General features: G+C 48.2%; 1 protein-coding gene across 5 annotated transcripts in view; it reads left to right on the top strand.

The window, feature by feature from the left end:
- The window catches only part of MCC (MCC regulator of WNT signaling pathway), a 652,269-nt gene that overhangs the window by 487,364 nt on the left and 142,029 nt on the right, over positions 1-22,876 (top strand). For all 5 annotated transcript variants that reach the window (XM_063964137.1, XM_063964138.1, XM_063964139.1 and 2 more), the window contains 3 exons: positions 813-902; positions 6,722-6,870; positions 11,243-11,383. In XM_063964137.1, coding sequence (XP_063820207.1) covers positions 813-902; positions 6,722-6,870; positions 11,243-11,383 — 380 coding nt within the window. The remainder of the gene's footprint in view (positions 1-812; positions 903-6,721; positions 6,871-11,242; positions 11,384-22,876) is intronic.

Genomic DNA, 22,876 nt, shown 5'->3' with positions numbered 1-22,876 from the left:
CGCCCTGCAAGACCTGCTGTTTTGGAGATGCTCTGAACTAGCTGTCTAGCCAACACTAATTGGCCCTTGCCAAAGTAGTTGAGATCCTTTATACTTGCATATTTTTCTTTCTTCCAACGCATTAACTTCAAGGACTGAGTGTAATATATCTCACCCCTTAACAGGTGCCATTGTAACGAGAAAATCAATGTTATTCACTTCACCTGTCAGTGGTTTTTATATTATGGCTGATGGGGTGTGTATGTATGTATGTATATATATATTTTTTTTTTTAACGGTTGATTAGTATTGATTAATCTGATGTCTATCTGCCAATGAAACGTTATATGATGTTAACAGCTTGGAGAATACTCTCCTCATACAGATGTAGCCGTGCTCATTACTGCGATGTGGCATGCTGGATTACGTCTTGCTGCATGGCGTGTCAGGAGTATTCGCAGCCAGCAATCTCTTTATTAATTACTAAAGGAATAGTCGCAGCCTGGCACGCCATGCAGCATGCCGTGATTCAACATGCCCCATCGCAGTAAGATGAGCATGGCTACATCTGTATGTGTATACATTGAAGATGTAGATAGTTTTTACTGTTTCATCTCATGCTATAAATATACTTCTCTTTCACTGTTATACTGCTATTAGAAAACCAAAGCAACCACTGTTGAATCCATGCAAACCATTTAATGCAAGAGCAATTCATGACATACTATCCCAAGAAGTAATCATAAAATAGGTCATGAAATGTTATTTCATTACACTTGGATCCAATCATGTAACGCTGATGAATAATGGAATATATGTAAAATATTTTGCAGATTGCTGAGCGGGTGAAGTTGTCTAAGACCAGGTCTGAGTCCTCCTCATCAGAGAGGCCTGTGCTGGGCTCAGAGATCAGCAGCATTGGGGTGAGAGTATGAGGAGAATTTGCTATAATATAGTCATATTTCTTTTCTTTCTATTAAACTATATTTCTCTAACGTCCTAGAGGATGCTGGGGACTCCGTAAGGACCATGGGGAGAGACGGGCTCCGCAGGAGACATGGGCACTTTAAGAAAGAATTTAGTTCCTGGTGTGCACTGGCTCCTCCCTCTCTGCCCCTCCTCCAGACCTCAGTTTGATTCTAAGCCCAGAGGAGCTGATTGCTTTTCAGTGAGCTCTCCTGAGTTTGCTGATAGAAAGTTTTTTGTTAGGTTTTTTATTTTCAGGGAGCTCTGCTGGCAACAGACTCCCTGCATCGTGGGACTGAGAGGAGAGAAGCAGCCCTACTCTCTGAAGCTAGGTCCTGCTTCTTAGGCTACTGGACACCATTAGCTCCAGAGAGATCAGTACGCAGGATCTCACCCTCGCCGTCCGTCCCAGAGCCGCGCCGCCGTCCCCCTCGCACAGCCGGAAGACAGAAGCCGGGTGAGTATGAGAAGCAAGAAGACTTCACAGGCGGCAGAAGACTTTGTGATCTTCACTGGAGGTAACGCACAGCACTGCAGCTGTGCGCCATTGCTCCACACACCTACACATACTCCAGTCACTGTTAGGGTGCAGGGCGCAGGGGGGGGGGGGGGGGGGGCCTGGGCCTTGGGCAGCATTTGGGACCTCATTCTGGCAAATAAACACATATATACAGCTGGGCACTGTATATATGTAGGAGACCCCACCAAAGAAATAAAATTTAAACGGGACAGAAGCCCGCCGCCGAGGGGGTGGGGCTTCTCCCTCAGCACTCACCAGCGCCATTTTTTCTCCACAGCACGCTGAGAGGAAGCTCCCCAGGCTCTCCCCTGCTGATACACGGTAGAAGAGGGTTGAAAAGAGAGGGGTGGCACATAATTAGGCGCAAAAAAGTATATTAACAGCAGCTACTGGGTTAACATTAAGTTACTGTGTTATTCCTGGGTTATATAGCGCTGGGGTGTGTGCTGGCATACTCTCTCTCTGTCTCTCCAAAGGGCCTCGTGGGGGAACTGTCTTCAGAAAGGACATTCCCTGTGTGTGTGGTGTGTCGGTACGCTTGTGTCGACATGTCTGATGTGGAAGGCTATGTGGGAGAGGAGCGGGAGCAAATGAATGTGGTGTCTCCGCCGACGGCGCCGACACCTGATTGGATGGATATGTGGAAGGTTTTAAATGATAATGTTAATTCTTTGCATAAAAGATTAGACAAGGCTGATGCATTGGGACAGTCAGGGTCTCAACGCGTGCCTGATCCTATGTCGCAGGGACCGTCAGGGTCTCATAAGTGCCCACTATCCCAAATTGTTGACAAAGATATTGACATGGATTCTGACTCCAGTGTCGATTACGATGATGCAAAGTTACAGCCAAAGTTGGCTAAATCACTCCGATATATGATTATAGCAATTAAGGAGGTTTTGCACATCACAGAGGAAACCCCTGTCCCTGACACAAGGGTTTATATGTATAAGGGAAAGAAATCTGAGGTAACCTTTCCCCCCTCACACGAACTGAATGAGTTATGTGAAAAAGCTTGGGAATCTCCAGATAAAAAACTGCAGATTTCCAAACGGATTCTTATGGCGTATCCTTTCCCGCCAACGGACAGGTTACGATGGGAATCCTCCCCTAGGGTGGACAAAGCTTTAACTCGCTTATCCAAAAAGGTAGCCCTGCCGTCCCAGGATACGGCTACCCTCAAGGATGCTGCTGATCGCAAACAGGAGGGTACCCTGAAGTCCATTTATACACATTCAGGTACCTTGCTCAGACCGGCAATCGCGTCGGCCTGGGTCTGTAGTGCAGTAGCGGCATGGACTGATACCTTATCAGAGGAGTCTGATACCCTAGATAGGGATACTGTTTTATTGACCCTGGGGCATATTAAAGACGCTGTCCTTTATATGAGAGATGCTCAAAGAGACATTAGTCTGCTGGGTTCTAGAATAAACGCTATGTCGATTTCTGCCAGAAGGGTCCTGTGGACTCGGCAATGGACAGGTGATGCCGACTCAAAATTGCATATGGAGGTTTTACCTTACAGGGATGAGGAATTGTTCGGTGAAGGTCTATCGGACCTGGTCTCCACAGCTACGGCTGGAAAGTCAAATTCTTTGCCTTATGTTCCCTCACAGCCTAAGAGAGCACCGCATTATCAAATGCAGTCCTTTCGTTCACAAAGAAACAAGAAAGTCCGAGGTGCGTCCTTTCTTGCCAGAGGGAGGGGCAGAGGAAAGAAGCTGCACAATACAGCTAGTTCCCAGGAACAGAAGTCCTCCCCGGCCTCTGCAAAATCCACCGCATGACGCTGGGGCTCCACTGGCGGAGTCGGGGCCAGTGGGGGCGCGTCTTCGGAATTTCAGCCACAAGTGGGTTCACACCCAGGTGGATCCCTGGGCAATAGAAATTGTGTCTCAGGGTTACAAGCTGGAATTCGAAAAGGTGCCTCCTCGACGGTTTTTCAAATCGGCCCTACCGTCTTCCCCCCTAGAGAGGGAGATAGTGTTAAATGCAATACAAAAATTGTATCTTCAGCAGGTAGTGGTCGAGGTTCCCCTCCTTCAACAGGGAAGGGGGTATTATTTGACCATGTTTGTGGTTCCTAAACCGGACGGTTCGGTTAGACCCATATTGAATTTAAAATCTCTGAACCTATACTTGAAGAGGTTCAAGATGGAATCGCTAAGAACGGTCATCGCCAGCCTGGAAGGGGGGGATTTTATGGTGTCACTGGACATAAAGGATGCGTACCTTCATGTCCCCATTTATCCACCTCATCAGGCATACCTAAGATTTGCGATACAGGACTGTCATTACCAATTTCAGACGTTGCCGTTTGGTCTCTCAACGGCTCCGAGGATTTTCACCAAGGTAATGGCGGAAATGATGGTGCTCCTGCGCAAGCAGGGTGTCACAATTATCCCGTACTTGGACGATCTCCTCATAAAAGCGAGATCAAGAGAGCAGTTGCTGAACAGCGTATCTCTTTCACTGAAAGTGTTACAACAACACGGCTGGATTCTCAATATCCCAAAGTCGCAGTTGGTTCCTACGACTCGTCTGTCCTTCTTGGGCATGATTCTGGACACGACCCAGAAAAGGGTTTATCTTCCGATAGAAAAAGCCCAGGAACTTATGACTCTGGTCAGGAACCTTTTGAAAACAAGACAGGTGTCCGTGCATCATTGCACTCGAGTCCTGGGAAAGATGGTGGCCTCATACGAGGCCATTCCCTTTGGCAGGTTCCATGCGAGGACTTTCCAATGGGATCTGTTGGACAAGTGGTCCGGATCACATCTACAGATGCATCGATTGATCACCCTGTCCCCCAGGGCCAGGGTGTCACTCCTGTGGTGGCTGCAGAGTGCTCACCTTCTTGAGGGCCGCAGATTCGGCATTCAGGATTGGATCCTGGTGACCACGGACGCAAGCCTCCGCGGTTGGGGAGCAGTCACACAGGGAAGAAATTTCCAGGGTCTTTGGTCAAGTCAAGAGACTTGTCTGCACATCAACATCCTGGAACTAAGGGCCATATACAACGCCCTACGTCAAGCGGAGGCCTTACTTCGCGACCAACCAGTTCTGATCCAGTCAGACAACATCACCGCAGTGGCTCATGTAAACCGCCAAGGTGGCACAAGGAGCAGAGCGGCAATGGCGGAAGCCAGCAGGATTCTTCGCTGGGCGGAGAATCATGTAAGTGCACTGTCAGCAGTGTTCATTCCGGGAGTGGACAACTGGGAAGCAGACTTCCTCAGCAGACACGACCTACACCCGGGAGAGTGGGGACTTCATCCAGAAGTCTTCGCATAGATTGTGAGTCGGTGGGAACTGCCACAGATAGACATGATGGCGTCCCGCCTCAACAAAAAGCTGCAGAGGTATTGCGCCAGGTCAAGAGACCCTCAGGCAGTAGCGGTAGACGCCCTCGTGACACCGTGGGTATTCCGGTCCGTCTATGTATTTCCTCCTCTTCCTCTCATACCAAAGGTGTTGAGAATAGTAAGAAGAAAAGGAGTGCAAACAATCCTCGTTGTTCCAGATTGGCCACGACGGACCTGGTATCCAGATCTGCAGGAAATGCTCACGGAAGATCCGTGGCCTCTTCCTCTAAGGCAGGACCTACTGCAACAGAGTCCCTGTCTGTTCCAAGACTTACCGCGGCTGCGTTTGACGGCATGGCGGTTGAACGCCGGATCCTAGCGGAATAAGGTGTTCCGGTGGAGGTTATCACTACGCTGATAAAGGCTAGGAAGGAAGTAACAGCAAAACATTATCACCGTATATGGCGAAGATATGTTTCTTGGTCTGAGGCTAGGAATGCTCCTACGGAAGAATTCCATCTGGGCCGTTTCCTTCACTTCCTACAAACTGGAGTGGATTTGGGCCTTAAATTAGGCTCCATTAAGGTCCAGATTTCGTCCCTATCCGTTTCTTTCAAAAAGAATTGGCTTCTCTCCCAGAAGTTCAGACTTTTGTTAAGGGAGTACTGCATATTCAGCCTCCGTTTGTGCCTCCGGTGGCGCCTTGGGACCTTAATGTGGTCTTGGGCTTCCTAAAGTCACACTGGTTTGAACCACTGAAAACGGTGGAGTTGAAATATCTCACTTGGAAGGTGGTCATGTTATTAGCCCTGGCTATGGCTAGGCGAGTGTCGGAATTAGCTGCTTTATCACATAAAAGCCACTATCTGGTTTTCCATATGGATAGAGCGGAATTGTGGACACGTCCTCAGTTCCTGCCAAAAGTGTTTTCATCCTTTCATATGAACCAACCTATTGTGGTGCCTGTGGCTACACAGGATTTAGAGGATTCCGAGTCCTTTGATGTGGTCAGGGCTTTGAAAATTTATGTAGCCAGGACGGCTAGAGTCCGAAAAACAGAAGCACTGTTTGTTCTGTATGCAGCCAACAAGCTTGGCGGCCCTGCTTCAAAGCAGACTCTTGCTCGCTGGATCTGTAACACGATTCAGCAGGCGCATTCTACGGCAGGATTGCCGTTTCCTAAATCGATCAAGGCCCATTCCACTAGGAAAGTGGGCTCTTCTTGGGCGGCTGCCCGAGGCGTCTCGGCACTACAGCTGTGTCGAGCTGCTACTTGGTCGGGTACAAACACCTTTGCAAAATTCTATAAGTTTGATACGCTGGCTGAGGAAGACCTCATGTTTGCTCAATCGGTGCTGCAGAGTCATCCGCACTCTCCCGCCCGTTTGGGAGCTTTGGTATAATCCCCATGGTCCTTACGGAGTCCCCAGCATCCTCTAGGACGTTAGAGAAAATAAGATTTTACTTACAGGTAAATCTATTTCTCGTAGTCCGTAGAGGATGCTGGCGCCCGTCCCAAGTGCGGACTTCTACTGCAATACTTGTATATAGTTATTGCTTCAATAAGGGTTACGTTATTGTTGCATCGGGCGTAAACTGATGCTATGTTATTGTCATACTGTTTACTGGATTGTTATCACAAGTTATACGGTGTGATTGGTGTGGCTGGTATGAATCTTGCCCTTGGATTAACAAAAATCCTTTCCTCGTACTGTCCATCTCCTCTGGGCACAGTTCTCTAACTGAGGTCTGGAGGAGGGGCAGAGAGGGAGGAGCCAGTGCACACCAGGAACTAAATTCTTTCTTAAAGTGCCCATGTCTCCTGCGGAGCCCGTATCTCCCCATGGTCCTTACTAAGTCCCCAGCATCCTCTACGGACTACGAGAAATAGATTTACCGGTAAGTAAAATCTTATTATTTCTACTGGTCTATAAAACATTATGTTCTCCAGGTATCTAGCAGTGTGGCTGAACACTTGGCACATTCCTTACAAGATTGCTCCAACATACAAGAGATCTTCCAGACCCTTTACTCCCATGGTTCTGCCATCTCCGAGAGCAAAATCCGAGAGTTTGAAGTGGAGACCGAAAGGTTAAATAGGTATAAATGAGAAATTATATTATGATTGGGGAATAGTAGTTTTCCATCTACAGTATATGCTAGTTAGGTTATAGATGGATGTTTAGAAGTGATCAGTGTGCTTTTCCAGTGAAGACAGAAGTTAGGAACTGTTGTATCATATACCCCTTGCACATCGCCAAAATAACCTGGCTTTTTACCGGGTTGTTGCAGAGTCGACCCGGGTCGAGGTGCGGTGTGAAAGCGCCAAACTGAATATCCCGGGACGTCCAACCCGGTATTTCAACCCGGGTTAAAAGAATGGTTAAACACGTGTCGTACCCGGATTATTGTGCACTAAAAAGCTAAAGTCCCGGGATATTCGACCCGCCTCTGAAGAAATAGTGCTGATTGGCTGTTTCCAGTCAGCTGAGGTCTGTTTACTGTACTGCACTATGAGCACAAGTTTGGAAAGCAGTTAGCACAGTTCTCTGCACTCCTGTGGACCTAGTTCTTTACTCCTTTGGATCTCATTAGCCATGGCAAACTGGAGTGATGAGGAAGTCAGGGAGTTGCTGTGGATCAGGGGTGAGGAAGAAATAAGTTGAAGGCACTCAAGAAACAATATCACAAGGTTACCGACCACAATAGGAATCGCAGTGGTGCTGCCCGCATGGATTGGCAGTATTTTGAGCTGTCTTCCCACGCATTTGGCCATACCGCATTAAGCAGCCCTGTGACATTGTCCACCAGTCTGGCTGCCGCTGAAACTAGCCAGGCCTGTGCTGCAGAACCCCTTCCTCCTATAGTGACCCCAGAGGCACGGTCATCTCCGCCACGTCTCATTGTTTGTGGATGAGCCTACACCCATGGCGGCTAATCCGCTGCTGATGGAAGAAGAAGCCGATGTGTTGCATGATTGCTGCACTGTGACCATTCCCCAGCCCCCTCCCTTTCTTGTAGAAAACTGGGAACCAATCAGGTCCTTTTAAAATGACATCACACTGGTTTTAACATGGCTGACGCGGGTTGCGCAAAAAGATACCAACACGGCAATAACCCGGGAATAACCCAGGTCAATATTGCGATGTGAACGTCTCTTACCCGGGTCAGAGCCGTATTCAAATCCCGGCTCTGACCCGGGTTTGCGATGTGAAAGGGGTAATAGTGTAGAAAGTGGTTCCTGTAATCATTCTGGTGTTTAGATTTATCTGATGACCCCTCAGGCTATTTGTGCTGGATATCCTACCCTATATCATAAGAGAGAGTTCCATGTTCCAAATAGTGGGCCAGATGTATTAAGCCTGGAGAAGGGATAAAGAAGGGATAAAGCAAGGTGATAACGCACCAGCCAGTCAGCTCCTGTCATTTTTTTTCGAATCCGTAATGATTGGCTGGTGCATTATCACCTTGCGTTTATCACTTCTTTATCCCTTCTCCAGGTTAATACATCTGCCCCATTGTGTGAAGGCGATTATACAGTATAAGGGGTAACTTTTACTTCGGCCTTACCATAACACTATGCCGGTTACAGGCCAATTGAGATGCATACAGAACTACTTGCCGAGGCTGCAGTGTTTACCAACAAAATAGATTCCATTTATGTGTAAGAATGCCTGCATTGAAACACCTGTGACCGTAACAATGAATGCTTCCTTGGTTGTTTTTCTCAGATGCTGCATAGGCTTAAAGAGTATTTTTTATGGGCATATAACATTGCCGTATGGCATCCTTTAGGGAAAGGTGGCATGCTTCTTTATTCTAGCTCTGGACTCATGCAATGTAAATGTAGCACACATTGGAACACATGTCAGCCATAGAGTATGTTTATTGGAAAGATACATTTTTCAAGTGACATTAAGCAAGAGTACATTGTACCTTAGACTAAAGAAATATCATCAGTAATTGCCAGTGACGTCTGCTGCTTTCACTGTCGAAGTATTGTCACATAGCATTACTGGGGGAACACATGGAGCCGTAAAGACAAGTATTCCCAGAGAGCTTGTTCTTTGGAAATCGTTGCAGACATTCCAGATGTAGCCATTTGCAGCAAGCCATTATGTCTGCCAGTTTGTAATATACAGGTACAGAAAGCATCTGAAAAGCTCTCCTGAGTAGCAATAAATCCTCTCATAATCTATGAGTGAGAGCTGTAGCACTCGCACCATCTGTATTAAAGGTGAGCAGCAATGGGGAGACTTGCAGCGTTTAGCCTCTGAAAACAGCCAATGCTATTAAAAGATTGTGTGGCTACTGCTTACAGTTGTGGGCTAGTATATCTGACTTTCTTGCTGGTTTATATCGCTAATATACCTGTCAGCATTACCTGTTTTTAAAATCAGGGCAATTGGGCCACCAATTCTAGCAGTTTTCACGGGCGGGATGCATTTGGGATGCCGGCGGTCACCTGACGCCGGAAATCCGACACCACTCAGGAGACTGGTGCTGGAACACCGACAGCAGTCCACCTGATGGTGAGTATAGGGGTGCGGGTTAAGATTAGGATGGGGGGGTGGTTTGGGGTACAGTTAGCCAATAGGGAGGATTTAGGGTTAGGTACTAGAGGGGGGGTGGATAGCCGTAGCCCCCACCCTGAAGGGCTATAGCCGCTGCTCCAGGAGGGTTTGGGTAGTGGACTGGGGAGGGGTAGCATACTTACCCCATCCGGTGTCTGGATCGTCAGTGTTGGGATGCTGCTGTCGGTCATGTGACCGCCAGCATCCCGATCACCGGGAAATCATGCCCAACCCTATTGATTCACTAGGAACGAATGGCATAACTGAGGTATGGTGGTCAGTGTATGGGCAATTCTGTCTGGAAACCTAATGTTTTATGGCAAAAATCTGCAGTTTCCAGATGACTGGTCTACAGTAACATTGTCTGCAATGAGAAGGTTGACCGTTTCTATGTCAACAAGCATTTAGGACAACAGGGTTAAAAGGCTGACACTGAAAATGTCAACACAAAAATGTCAGCATGTTTTTGGGGAATTTTCATGGTTCGTTCACTGTCGACCTTTTAACCGTTGACCTAATTGCATGTTGTCATAGAAACTGTCAAATGAATGACCCTGTCAACCTTCTCATTGTAAACCAAGAGGTCTATGTACTAAGCTATGGAGAGAGATAAAGTGGATGGCGGTAAAGTTCCAGCCAATCTGCTCCTAACTGTCATTTTTCAAAATCGCCCTGTAACATGGCAGCTAGGAGCTGACTGGCTGCTACTTTATCTCCATCCACTTTATCTTTCTCCAAGGCTTAGTACATAGACCCCCAAGATGCTGTAGACCGGTCATACCACACCCAAAATCTGCCCACATATAATTGTCTATCCCATTGGGCGTGAGATGGACGCAGTAGTGATCGGGGCTGTGTCTTCGGTAGCGGATTTGAGAAGATATGTAAATGTAGCAGGTGGAGTCTTGAATTGGGACGCCCACCTGTGCCTTCTCCGATCTGCTGCATGCGTCTGAAGGCGCAGCATCAGATCACCATTGTGGTTTATCGGGCAAACATCAGCCATCTGAGTAACTCTAAGGTTAGTAAATCTAGTCCCTGGCCTCAGCGCGCCCTGAAAACGAGACCAGCATGACCCAGTTTTGTAAATTGCACCCCCTCTTCATCACGAAACACCTGCGTCCTGTCAATGAGGCTGTAACGTCCAGTGTACTGTTACCAGAGCTGCAGCACCATTGCTGCACCAAAACATTGGTCAATTGTGACTGGTTCGGGACTGCGTGTGGGGCTGAATAAGCGCCATTGTTAGTAACAGACTCCAGTATTATTACAGTCCGTGTGCTGGTATTAATAGATTTTGTTCGGTTAGATTTTGGAAGTGAATATAAACTCATCGAACACACACACACACACACACACACACACACACACACACACACACACACACACAAACACACACACACACACACACACACACACACACACACACACACACACTTTTCTGTCATTCTGGACCACAATAGCTTGTCATGTGATGACCATGTTTCTCTTGTCATAGGCTGGTGACTTATTGAAGAGCAGATCCTATACCTCACAAGTTGATTCTGCCACATGTAACACCTTATTCATAAATGCTCAGCTTTCAGATAGTCAATAATGGAGTTCTTTACAACTGCCACAAAGTAGCCAGTATATCAATATCTATAGCACAGCGTCACAATGGAGGCAGCAATTCGGGAAATGCACAAAAAGAAGCATTTGTTAAATAGCACATGTCAAACTGTGCTCCTTAACAATAGGCCAGTACAATTATAATTATTACACCTAAGTGCTTATTGATCTCATGTTTGGTATACTTGGCTGTATTTGTTGCTCTCAATGCAGTCCAGTCTTCTGGGAGGGGGGATTCAAGCTGTGATTTACATGACAGGGTAGAAATATTGATCTCTCCATTGCAGTCGAATTGAGCACTTAAAATCCCAGAATGATTTGCTGACGATAACACTGGAGGAGTGTAAGAGCAATGCAGAGAGAATGAGCATGCTGGTGGGAAAATATGAATCCAACGCAACTGCCCTGAGGCTGGCATTACAGTACAGGTGAGTACGGGAACACCTGTCATGTTGGATGTTTTATTATTAAGATGATTTTTATCTTCATTGTATATGAAGCATTTTGCCTGGGGTATAATGTTGGAAGAGTCAATGGGGGAGATGTATCAAGCAGTATATAGAGTGAATAACTGGAAAGTGGCCCATAGCAACCAATCAACTTTCAGCTAGCATTTATCAAGTACATGCTAAAACATTATAGAAGCTGCTTTTTTGCTAAGAGCAACTAATCCACCGGTCTACTTCTCCACTTTATAAACTGCTTGCTTCATCTGCTCCATTGTTTGGGACAGGGGCTGTTGGAAGGACTGTGTCAGATTTAAGGGTCTTGGAGAGTGATCAAGTGGACAGAGATAGGGTGGGTACACACTAGCATGATTTCAGGACGATTTAACATATTGGCACAACCAATTTTCTCTAACGTCCTAAGTGGATGCTGGGGACTCCGTCAGGACCATGGGGAATAGCGGCTCCGCAGGAGACAAGGCACAAAAATAAAGCTTTAGGATTAGGTGGTGTGTACTGGCTCCTCCCCCTATGACCCTCCTCCAAGCCTCAGTTAGGTTTTTGTGCCCGTCTGAGCAGGGTGCAATCTAGGTGGCTCTCCTAAAGAGCTGCTTAGAAAAAGTTTTTATGTTTTTTATTTTCAGTGAGTCCTGCTGGCAACAGGCTCACTGCATCGAGGGACTTAGGGGAGAGAATTTCAACTCACCTGCGTGCAGGATGGATTGGATTCTTAGGCTACTGGACACCATTAGCTCCAGAGGGAGTCGGAACACAGGTCTCACCCTGGGGTTCGTCCCGGAGCCGCGCCGCCGACCCCCCTTACAGATGCTGAAGATTGAAGGTCCGGAAACAGGCGGCAGAAGGCTCTTCAGTCTTCATGAAGGTAGCGCACAGCACTGCAGCTGTGCGCCATTGTTGTCACACACTTCACACCAAGCGGTCACGGAGGGTGCAGGGCGCTGCTGGGGGCGCCCTGGGCAGCAATATTTAATACCTTTATGGCAAAAGAATACATCACATATAGCCATTGAGGCTATATGTATGTATTTAACCCATGCCAGTTATCTAAAACTACGGGAGAAAAGCCCGCCGAAATAGGGGGCGGAGCTTATTCTCCTCAGCACACAGCGCCATTTTCCTGCTCAGCTCCGCTGTGAGGAAGGCTCCCAGGACTCTCCCCTGCACTGTACTACAGAAACAGGGTAAAACAGAGACGGGGGGCATTTTTTTGGCGATATTTTGATATATTTAAGCTGCTATAAAGAACAACACTTATATAAGGTTGTTCCCATATATATTATAGCGCTTGGGTGTGTGCTGGCAAACTCTCCCTCTGTCTCCCCAAAGGGCTAGTGGGGTCCTGTCTTCGATAAGAGCATTCCCTGTGTGTCTGCTGTGTGTCGGTACGTGTGTGTCGACATGTATGAGGACGATGTTGGTGTGGAGGCAGAGCAATTGCCGATAATGGTGATGTCACCCCCCAGGGAGTCGACACCGGAATGGATGGCTTTGTTTATGGAATTACGTGATAATGTCAGCACATTACAAAAATCAGTTGACGACATGAGACGGCCGGCAAACCAGTTAGTACCTGCCCAGGCGTCTCAGACACCGTCAGGGGCTGTAAAGCGCCCTTTACCTCAGTCGGTCGACACAGACCCAGACACAGACACTGAATCTAGTGTCGACGGTGATGAAACAAACGTATTTTCAAGTAGGGCCACACGTTATATGATCACGGCAATGAAGGAGGCTTTGCATATCTCTGATACTGCAAGTACCACAAAAAGGGGTATTATGTGGGGGGTGAAAAAACTACCTGTAGTTTTTCCTGAATCAGAGGAATTAAATGATGTATGTGATGAAGCGTGGGTTAACCCAGATAGAAAAATGCTAATTTAAAAAAAGTTATTAGCATTATACCCTTTCCCGCCAGAGGTTAGGGCGCGCTGGGAAACACCCCCTAGGGTGGATAAGGCGCTCACACGCTTATCAAAACAAGTGGCGTTACCGTCTCCTTATACGGCCGCCCTCAGGGATCCAGCTGATAGGAGAATGGAAACTACCCTAAAAAGTATATACACACATACTGGTGTTATACTGCGACCAGCCATCGCCTCAGCCTGGATGTGCAGTGCTGGGGTCGTCTGGTTGGATTCCCTGACTGAAAATATTGATACCCTGGATAGGGACAGTATTTTATTGACTATAGAGCAATTAAAGGATGCTTTCCTTTATATGCGAGATGCTCAGAGAGATATTTGCACTCTGGCATCGAGAGTAAATGCGATGTCCATATCTGCCAGAAGGAGTTTATGGACGCGACAGTGGTCAGGTGATGCGGATTCCAAACGACATATGGAAGTATTGCCGTATAAAGGGGAGGAATTATTTGGCGTCGGTCTATCGGATCTGGTGGCCACGGCAACTGCCGGAAAATCCACCTTTTTACCTCAGACCCCCTCCCAACAGAAAAAGACACAGTCTTTTCAGCCGCAGTCCTTTCGGTCCTATAAGAACAAGCGGACAAAAGGACAGTCATATCTGCCTCGGGGCAGAGGAAGGGGTAAGAGAGGGCAGCAAGCAGCCCCTGCCCAGGAACAGAAGCCCTCCCAGGGTTCTGCAAAGCCCTCAGCATGACGCTGGGGCCTTACAAGCGGACTCAGGAGCGGTGGGGGGTCGACTCAAGAATTTCAGCGCACAGTGGGCTTGCTCACAGGTGGACCCCTGGATTCTGCAGGTAGTATCTCAGGGTTACAGGTTGGAATTCGAGAAGTCTCCCCCTCGCCGGTTCCTAAAGTCTGCTTTGCCAACGTCTCCCTCAGACAGGGCGACGGTATTGGAAGCCATTCACAAGCTGTTTTCTCAGCAGGTGATAGTCAAGGTACCCCTCCTACAACAGGGAAAGGGGTATTACTCCACGCTATTTGTGGTACCGAAGCCGGACGGCTCGGTAAGACCTATTCTAAATCTGAAATCTTTGAACCTGTACATACAAAAATTCAAGTTCAAGATGGAGTCACTCAGAGCAGTGATAGCGAATCTGGAAGAAGGGGACTTTATGGTGTCCCTGGACATAAAGGATGCTTACCTACATGTCCCAATTTGCCCTTCACATCAAGGGTACCTCAGGTTCGTGGTGCAAAACTGTCATTATCAGTTTCAGACGCTGCCGTTTGGATTGTCCACGGCACCTCGGGTCTTTACCAAGGTAATGGCCGAAATGATGATTCTTCTGCGAAGAAGAGGCGTATTAATTATCCCTTACTTGGACGATCTCCTGATAAGGGCAAGGTCCAGAGAACAGCTGGAGGACGGAGTAGCACTAACCCAACTAGTGCTGCAACAACACGGGTGGATTCTGAATTTTCCAAAATCTCAGTTGACCCCGACGACACGTCTGCTGTTCCTGGGAATGATTCTGGACACGGTTCAGAAAAAGGTGTTTCTTCCGGAGGAGAAAGCCAGGGAGTTATTCGAACTTGTCAGGAACCTCCTAAAACCAGGGAAAGTGTCTGTGCATCAATGCACAAGAGTCCTGGGAAAGATGGTGGCTTCTTACGAAGCGATTCCATTCGGCAGATTCCACGCACGAACTTTTCAGTGGGATCTGCTGGACAAATGGTCCGGATCGCATCTGCAGATGCATCAGCGGATAACCTTATCGCCACGGACAAGGGTGTCTCTTCTGTGGTGGTTGCAGAGTGCTCATCTGTTAGAGGGCCGCAGATTCGGCATACAGGACTGGGTCCTGGTGACCACGGATGCCAGTCTGAGAGGCTGGGGAGCGGTCACACAGGGAAGAAACTTCCAGGGAGTATGGTCAAGCCTGGAGATGTCTCTTCACATAAATATACTGGAGCTAAGAGCGATTTACAATGCTCTAAGCCTGGCAAAACCCCTGCTTCAGGGTCAGCCGGTGTTGATCCAGTCGGACAACATCACGGCAGTCGCCCACGTAAACAGACAGGGCGGCACAAGAAGCAGGACAGCAATGGCAGAAGCTGCAAGGATTCTTCGCTGGGCGGAAGATCATGTGATAGCACTGTCAGCAGTATTCATTCCGGGAGTGGACAACTGGGAAGCAGACTTCCTCAGCAGACACGATCTACACCCGGGAGAGTGGGGACTTCATCCAGAAGTCTTCCACATGATTGTGAACCGTTGGGAAAAACCAATGGTGGATATGATGGCGTCCCGCCTCAACAAAAAACTGGACAGGTATTGCGCCAGGTCAAGAGACCCTCAGGCGATAGCTGTGGACGCTCTGGTAACACCGTGGGTGTTCCAGTCAGTGTATGTGTTCCCTCCTCTGCCTCTCATACCAAAGGTACTGAGAATTATACGGCAAAAGGGAGTAAGAACGATACTAGTGGCTCCGGATTGGCCAAGAAGAACTTGGTACCCGGAACTTCAAGAGATGCTCACGGAGGATCCGTGGCCTCTACCTCTAAGACCGGACCTGCTTCAGCAGGGACCGTGTCTATTCCAAGACTTACCGCGGCTGCGTTTGACGGCATGGCGGTTGAACGCCGAATTCTAAGGAAAAAAGGCATTCCGGAAGAGGTCATTCCTACACTGGTAAAAGCCAGGAAGGAGGTGACTGCACAACATTATCACCGCATTTGGAGAAAATATGTTGCGTGGTGTGAGGCCAGGAAGGCCCCCATGGAGGAATTTCAACTGGGTCGATTCCTACATTTCCTGAAAACAGGATTGTCTATGGGCCTCAAATTGGGGTCCATTAAGGTTCAAATTTCGGCCCTGTCGATTTTCTTCCAGAAAGAATTGGCTTCAGTTCCTGAAGTCCAGACTTTTGTAAAAGGAGTACTACATATACAGCCCCCGGTTGTGCCCCCAGTGGCACCGTGGGATCTTAATGTAGTCTTGGATTTTCTCAAATCCCATTGGTTTGAGCCGCTCAAATCGGTGGAGTTGAAGTATCTTACATGGAAAGTAACCATGCTACTGGCCCTGGCTTCAGCCAGGAGAGTATCAGAATTGGCGGCTCTATCATATAAGAGCCCATATCTGATTTTCCATACGGACAGGGCAGAACTGCGGACACGTCCTCATTTTCTGCCTAAGGTGGTGTCAGCGTTTCACCTGAACCAGCCTATTGTGGTGCCTGCGGCTACTAACGATTTGGAGGATTCCAAGTTGTTGGACGTGGTCCGGGCATTGAAAATATATATTTCAAGAACGGCGGGAGTCAGAAAGTCTGACTCACTGTTTATATTGTATGCACCCAACAAGATGGGTGCTCCTGCTTCTAAGCAGACGATTGCTCGTTGGATTTGTAGCACAATTCAACTTGCACATTCTGTGGCAGGCTTGCCACAACCTAAATCTGTCAAGGCCCATTCCACAAGGAAAGTGGGCTCATCCTGGGCGGCTGCCCGGGGGGTCTCGGCATTACAACTTTGCCGAGCTGCTACTTGGTCAGGGGCAAACTTATTTGCAAAATTCTACAAATTTGATACCCTGGCTGAGGAGGACCTTGAGTTCTCTCATTCGGTGCTGCAGAGTCATCCGCACTCTCCCGCCCGTTTGGGAGCTTTGGTATAATCCCCATGGTCCTGACGGAGTCCCCAGCATCCACTTAGGACGTTAGAGAAAATAAGAATTTACTTACCGATAATTCTATTTCTCGTAGTCCGTAGTGGATGCTGGGCGCCCATCCCAAGTGCGGATTGTCTGCAATACTTGTACATAGTTATTGTTACAAACAAATTCGGGTTGTTATTGTTGTGAGCCGTCTGTTCAGAGGCTCCTACGTTTGTCATACTGTTAACTGGGTTCAGATCACAAGTTATACGGTGTGATTGGTGTGGCTGGTATGAGTCTTACCCGGGATTCAATATCCTTCCTTATTGTGTACGCTCGTCCGGGCACAGTATCCTAACTGAGGCTTGGAGGAGGGTCATAGGGGGAGGAGCCAGTACACACCACCTAATCCTAAAGCTTTATTTTTGTGCCTTGTCTCCTGCGGAGCCGCTATTCCCCATGGTCCTGACGGAGTCCCCAGCATCCACTACGGACTACGAGAAATAGAATTATCGGTAAGTAAATTCTTATTATCTGCATCATACAGTGTGTACTCGCGATTGCGTGCTCCCATGGGTCACATGCACCATCTCCCTGCTACACGCCGATCCAGAAGATATTGCACCCGGTGCATGAAGGATAGAACAGTGATCGTTCCATCATTCATTAAATCTTACTGGTGTGTACGGGCAATCGGGCTTGGTATAGGCCCGATTGCCTGTCATCCTGGTGTGTACCCACCCATTTAGTACCAACCAACCAGCTCCTAACTGTCATTTTTCAAAGCCAGCCTGTGACATGGCAGTTAGGTGCTGATTGGCTGCTCGTTTATGTCTCTACACTCTATCAATCTCCAAGGCTTTTTACGTAGCCCCCATAATCTATTAATGTTAAAGTGATAACTATTCCCTATGCTGATTTAAAATAATTTTCTCTTACGTCCTAGAGGATGCTGGGGACTCCGTAAGGACCATGGGGTATAGACGGGCTCCGCAGGAGATAGGGCACCTAAAAAGAACTTTGACTATGGGTGTGCACTGGCTCCTCCCTCTTCCCTCTATGCCCCTCCTCCAGACCTCAGTTAGATCTTGTGCTCAGAGGAGAATGGGTGCACTGCAGAGAGCTCTCCAGAGTTTTCTGTGGAAAAATAATTTTGTTAGGTTTTTTATTTTCAGGGAGTCCTGTTGGCAACAGGCTCCCTGCATCGTGGGACCGAGGAGAGAGAAGCAACAATAAACCTCGTTTTTGGCCATAAATAAGGTGGATTAGGCTGGGGGACAGTAAATCCGCGGACCCCCGCCATTTTATTAATATATGATGAAGGGACCGAAGCCCGCCGTCGGGTGGGCGGGGCTTGATCCTCAGCACTAACCAGCGCCATTTTCTCCTCAGAGGCTGCATGAGAAAACGCTGGCTCCCTGTTCTCTCCCCTGCTGAGCTTCACAGGTTGGAAAAAGGAGGAGGGGGGCACTTTGGCGACGCAGTGAGTGGAGATTACGATTATAAACATATAAAAGCGCTATCTGGTTGTATATTCCAGTGTTTTTAAGCGCTGGGTGTGTGCTGGTATACTCTATCTCTCTGTCTCTCCTAAGGACCTGGTTGGGGTTTTGTCCCCTTATAGGTAAATCCCTGTGTGTGTGGGGTGTCGGTACATGTGTGTCGACATGTCTGAGGCGGAAGGCTTCTCCAAGGAGGAGGTGGAGCAAATGAGTGGTGTGTCCCCGTCGGTTGTGCCGACTCCTGATTGGATGGACATGTGGCATACGTTGTATGCAAGTGTGGCATCTTTACATAAAAGGCTTGATAAGGCTGGTTTAGGGGGGACATCAGGCGGTCAATCCTCAGATTGGACCGACTCACAGGGCCCGTTGGGGTCTCAAAAGCGTCCCTTAACACAAGACACTACTACCGACACAGATTCTGATTCCAGTGTCGACTATGACGAAGTGGGACATTGGATTGCTAGCTTCTAGGGCCAATGCCATGGCTATCTCAGCGAGAAGATCCTTATGGACTCGCCAATGGACGGGTGATGCGGATTCCAAGAAACATATGGAAGTACTACCCTATAAGGGGGATGTATTGATGGGGGTGGGCTGACGGACCTGGTTTCCACAGCTACAGCAGGTAAATCAAATTTTTTACCATATATTCCCCAACAGCAAAAGAAAGTAACACCCTATCAGATGCAGTCCTTTCGGTCGCACAAGTCCAAAAGAGGTCGGGGATCCTCTTTCCTCGCCAGAGGTAAGGGCAGAGGCAAGAGAGCACCTGCTGCGGCAGGTGCCCAGGAACAAAAGTCCTCCCCGGCTGCTCCAAAACCCACAGCATGACGCTGGGGCTCCCCTGAGGGAGTCCGCACCGGTGGGGGCACGTCTTCGACTTTTCAGTCAGGCCTGGGTCTGTTCGGACCTGAATCCCTGGGTGTTGGAAATAGTTTCCCAGGGTTACAAACTGGAATTCGAGGAGGTGCCCCCGCGCCGATTTTTCAAATCGGCCCTACCAGCTTCCACATCGGAAAGGGATGTAGTGTTAGCTGCAATTCAAACGCTGTGTATACAGCAAGTGATAATCAAGGTTCCCCTGCACCAGGGAAGAGGTTACTACTCAACCCTATTTGTGGTCCCGAAACCGGACGGTTCGGTCAGACCGATTTTGAATCTGAAATCCCTAAACCTGTACATAAAAAGATTCAAATTCAAAATGGAATCACTCAGAGCGATAATAGCTAACATGGAGGAGGGGGAGTTTATGGTGTCTCTGGACATATAGGATGCGTACCTTCATGTTCCCATATATGCCCCCCATCAGGAATACCTGAGATTCGCTGTACAGGATTGTCATTACCAATTTCAGACGTTGCCATTTGGACTTTCCACGGCCCCGAGGATTTTCACCAAAATAATGCCGGAAATGATGGTGGTCCTGCGCAAGCATGGAGTCACAATTATCCCATACTTGGACGATCTCCTGATAAAAGCGAGATCAAGGGAGAAATTGCTGAGCAGTGTGGCGCTCTCTCTGAGAGTGCTCCAGCAACACGGTTGGATTCTAAATCTACCAAAGTCACAGTTGATTCCGACAACTTGACTACCGTTCCTAGGTATGATACTGGATACGGAACAAATGAAGGTCTTTCTCCCAATAGAGAAGGCCCAAGACATCCAGAACATGGTCAGAGAACTGCTAAAACCGAAAAGGGTGTCAGTTCACCAATGCACTCGAGTTCTGGGAAAAATGGTGGCGGCCTACGAGGCCATTCCCTTCGGAAGGTTCCATGCACGGACTTTTCAATGGGACCTTCTGGATAAGTGGTCAGGGTCCCATCTGCACTTACATCGGAAAATAACTCTGTCCCCAGGAACCAGAGTGTCCCTCCTGTGGTGGTTGCAAAGTGCTCACCTACTGGAGGGTCGCCGGTTCGGGATTCAGGACTGGATCCTGGTTACCACGGACGCGAGCCTCCGAGGATGGGGAGCGGTCACACAGGGAAAGACTTTTCAGGGTCTTTGGTCAGACCAGGAGTCCTGTCTACACATCAATGTGTTGGAACTCAGGGCCATTTACAACGGCCTTCGACAAGCGGAGAGTTTTCTTCGAAACCTACCGATTCTGATTCAATCAGACAATGTCACAGCAGTGGCTCATGTGAACCGCCAAGGCGGGACAAGAAGCAGAGTCGCGATGACTGAAGCCACAAGGATTCTTCGCTGGGCGGAAAATCATGTAAGCGCTCTGTCGGCTGTCTTCATTCCGGGAGTAGACAACTGGGAAGCAGACTTCCTCAGCAGACACGATCTCCATCCAGGAGAGTGGGGACTTCATCAAGAAGTCTTTGCAGACGTAACACGTCTTTGGGGAACTCCTCAAATAGACATGATGGCGTCACGCCTCAACAAAAAACTTCGGAGGTATTGCGCAAGGTCTCGGGACCCTCAGGCAGTAGCAGTAGACGCACTGGTAACACCGTGGGTGTTCGAATCGGTCTACGTGTTCCCTCCTCTTCCTCTCATCACGAAAGTGTTGAGGATCATAAGACGAAGAAGAGTACAGACGATAATCGTTGTCCCAGACTGGCCTCGAAGGGCCTGGTACTCGGATCTACAAGAGATGCTCTCAGGAGACCCCTGGCCTCTTCCTCTGAGGGAAGACCTGTTGCAGCAGGGGCCATGTGTATTTCAAGACTTACCGCGGTTACGTTTGACGGCATGGCGGTTGAACGCAGAATCCTAGCAAAAAAGGGGATTCCGGAAGAGGTCATCCCTACTTTAATAAAGGCTAGGAAGGAGGTGACGATAAAACATTATCACCGTATCTGGCGAAAGTATGTGTCTTGGTGTGAGACCAAGAATGTACCTACGGAAGATTTTCATCTGGGTCGTTTTCTCCATTTCCTACAGACAGGAGTGGATATTGGCCTGAAATTAGGCTCGGTTAAGGTACAGATTTCGGCCCTCTCGATTTTCTTTCAGAAGGAATTGGCTTCTCTTCCAGAAGTCCAGACGTTTGTAAAGGGAGTGCTGCACATCCAGCCCCCTTTTGTGCCTCCAGTGGCACCATGGGACCTGAACGTGGTGTTGCAGTTCCTAAAATCACACTGGTTTGAACCGCTTAACAGGGTTGAGTTGAAATTTCTTACTTGGAAGGTGGTCATGTTGTTGGCCTTAGCATCAGCAAGGCGAGTGTCAGAATTGGCGGCTCTATCACACAAGAGCCCCTACTTGATTTTTCATGTGGATCGAGCTGAATTGAGGACACGTCCGCAATTTTTGCCTAAAGTGGTTTCTTCGTTCCATATGAATCAACCTATTGTGGTGCCTGTGGCTACCGGTGACCTGGAGGATTCCAGATCCCTAGACGTAGTCAGGGCCTTAAAGATTTATGTACCCAGGACGGCTAGAATTAGGAAAACAGAGGCTCTGTTTGTCCTGTATGCGGCCAATAAGATTGGCGCTCCTGCTTCGAAGCAGACTATTGCTCGCTGGATCTGTAATACGATTCAGCAGGCTCACTCTACGGCTGGATTGCCGGTACCAAATTCGGTTAAGGCCCATTCCACTAGGAAGGTGGGCTTTTCTTGGGCGGCTGCCCGAGGCGTCTCGGCCTTACAACTTTGCCGAGCGGCGACTTGGTCGGGGTCAAACACTTTTGCTAAATTCTACAAGTTTGATACCCTGGCTGATGAGGACCTAGCGTTTGCTCAGTCGGTGCTGCAGAGTCATACGCACTCTCCCGCCCGATTGGATGCTTTGGTATAAACCCCATGGTCCTTATGGAGTCCCCAGCATCCTCTAGGACGTAAGAGAAAATAAGATTTTAAACCTACCGGTAAATCTATTTCTCCTAGTCCGTAGAGGATGCTGGGCGCCCGTCCCAGTGCGGAAACTCTGCAAGACTTGTATATAGTTGTTGCTTCCATAAGGGTTATGTTACAGTTGACATCGGTCTAGGACCGTTACTGTTGTTTTTGTTCATACTGTTAACTGGTTATGTATGTTCCAGGTTACATGGTATGATTGGTGTAGGCTGGTATGAATCTTGCCCTTGGATTGCTAAATCCTGCCTTGTATTGTCCATCTCCTCTGGGCACAGTTCTCTAACTGAGGTCTGGAGGAGGGGCATAGAGGGAGGAGCCAGTGCACACCCATAGTCAAAGTTCTTTTTAGGTGCCCTATCTCCTGCGGAGCCCGTCTATACCCCATGGTCCTTACGTAATCCCCAGCATCCTCTATGGAATAGGAGAAATAGATTTACCGGTAGGTTTAAAATCTTATTATTTAAAACATTTCAAAAAGTTTCTGGACTCCAAGCTAACATAACTAAAAGACAAGCAAAATTATGAAACAAGCACTGATGCCACCATAGCACCCTCTTAATAAATATCACAGAAATATATCCACCATGGAAATCGTAGCTGAGTGAGTC

Source organism: Pseudophryne corroboree, chromosome 1 (assembly GCF_028390025.1).
Source record: "Pseudophryne corroboree isolate aPseCor3 chromosome 1, aPseCor3.hap2, whole genome shotgun sequence".
Taxonomy (NCBI): domain Eukaryota; kingdom Metazoa; phylum Chordata; class Amphibia; order Anura; family Myobatrachidae; genus Pseudophryne; species Pseudophryne corroboree.
Note: the sequence above shows the minus strand (reverse complement) of the source record. Positions and strands in the feature narration are given on the sequence as shown.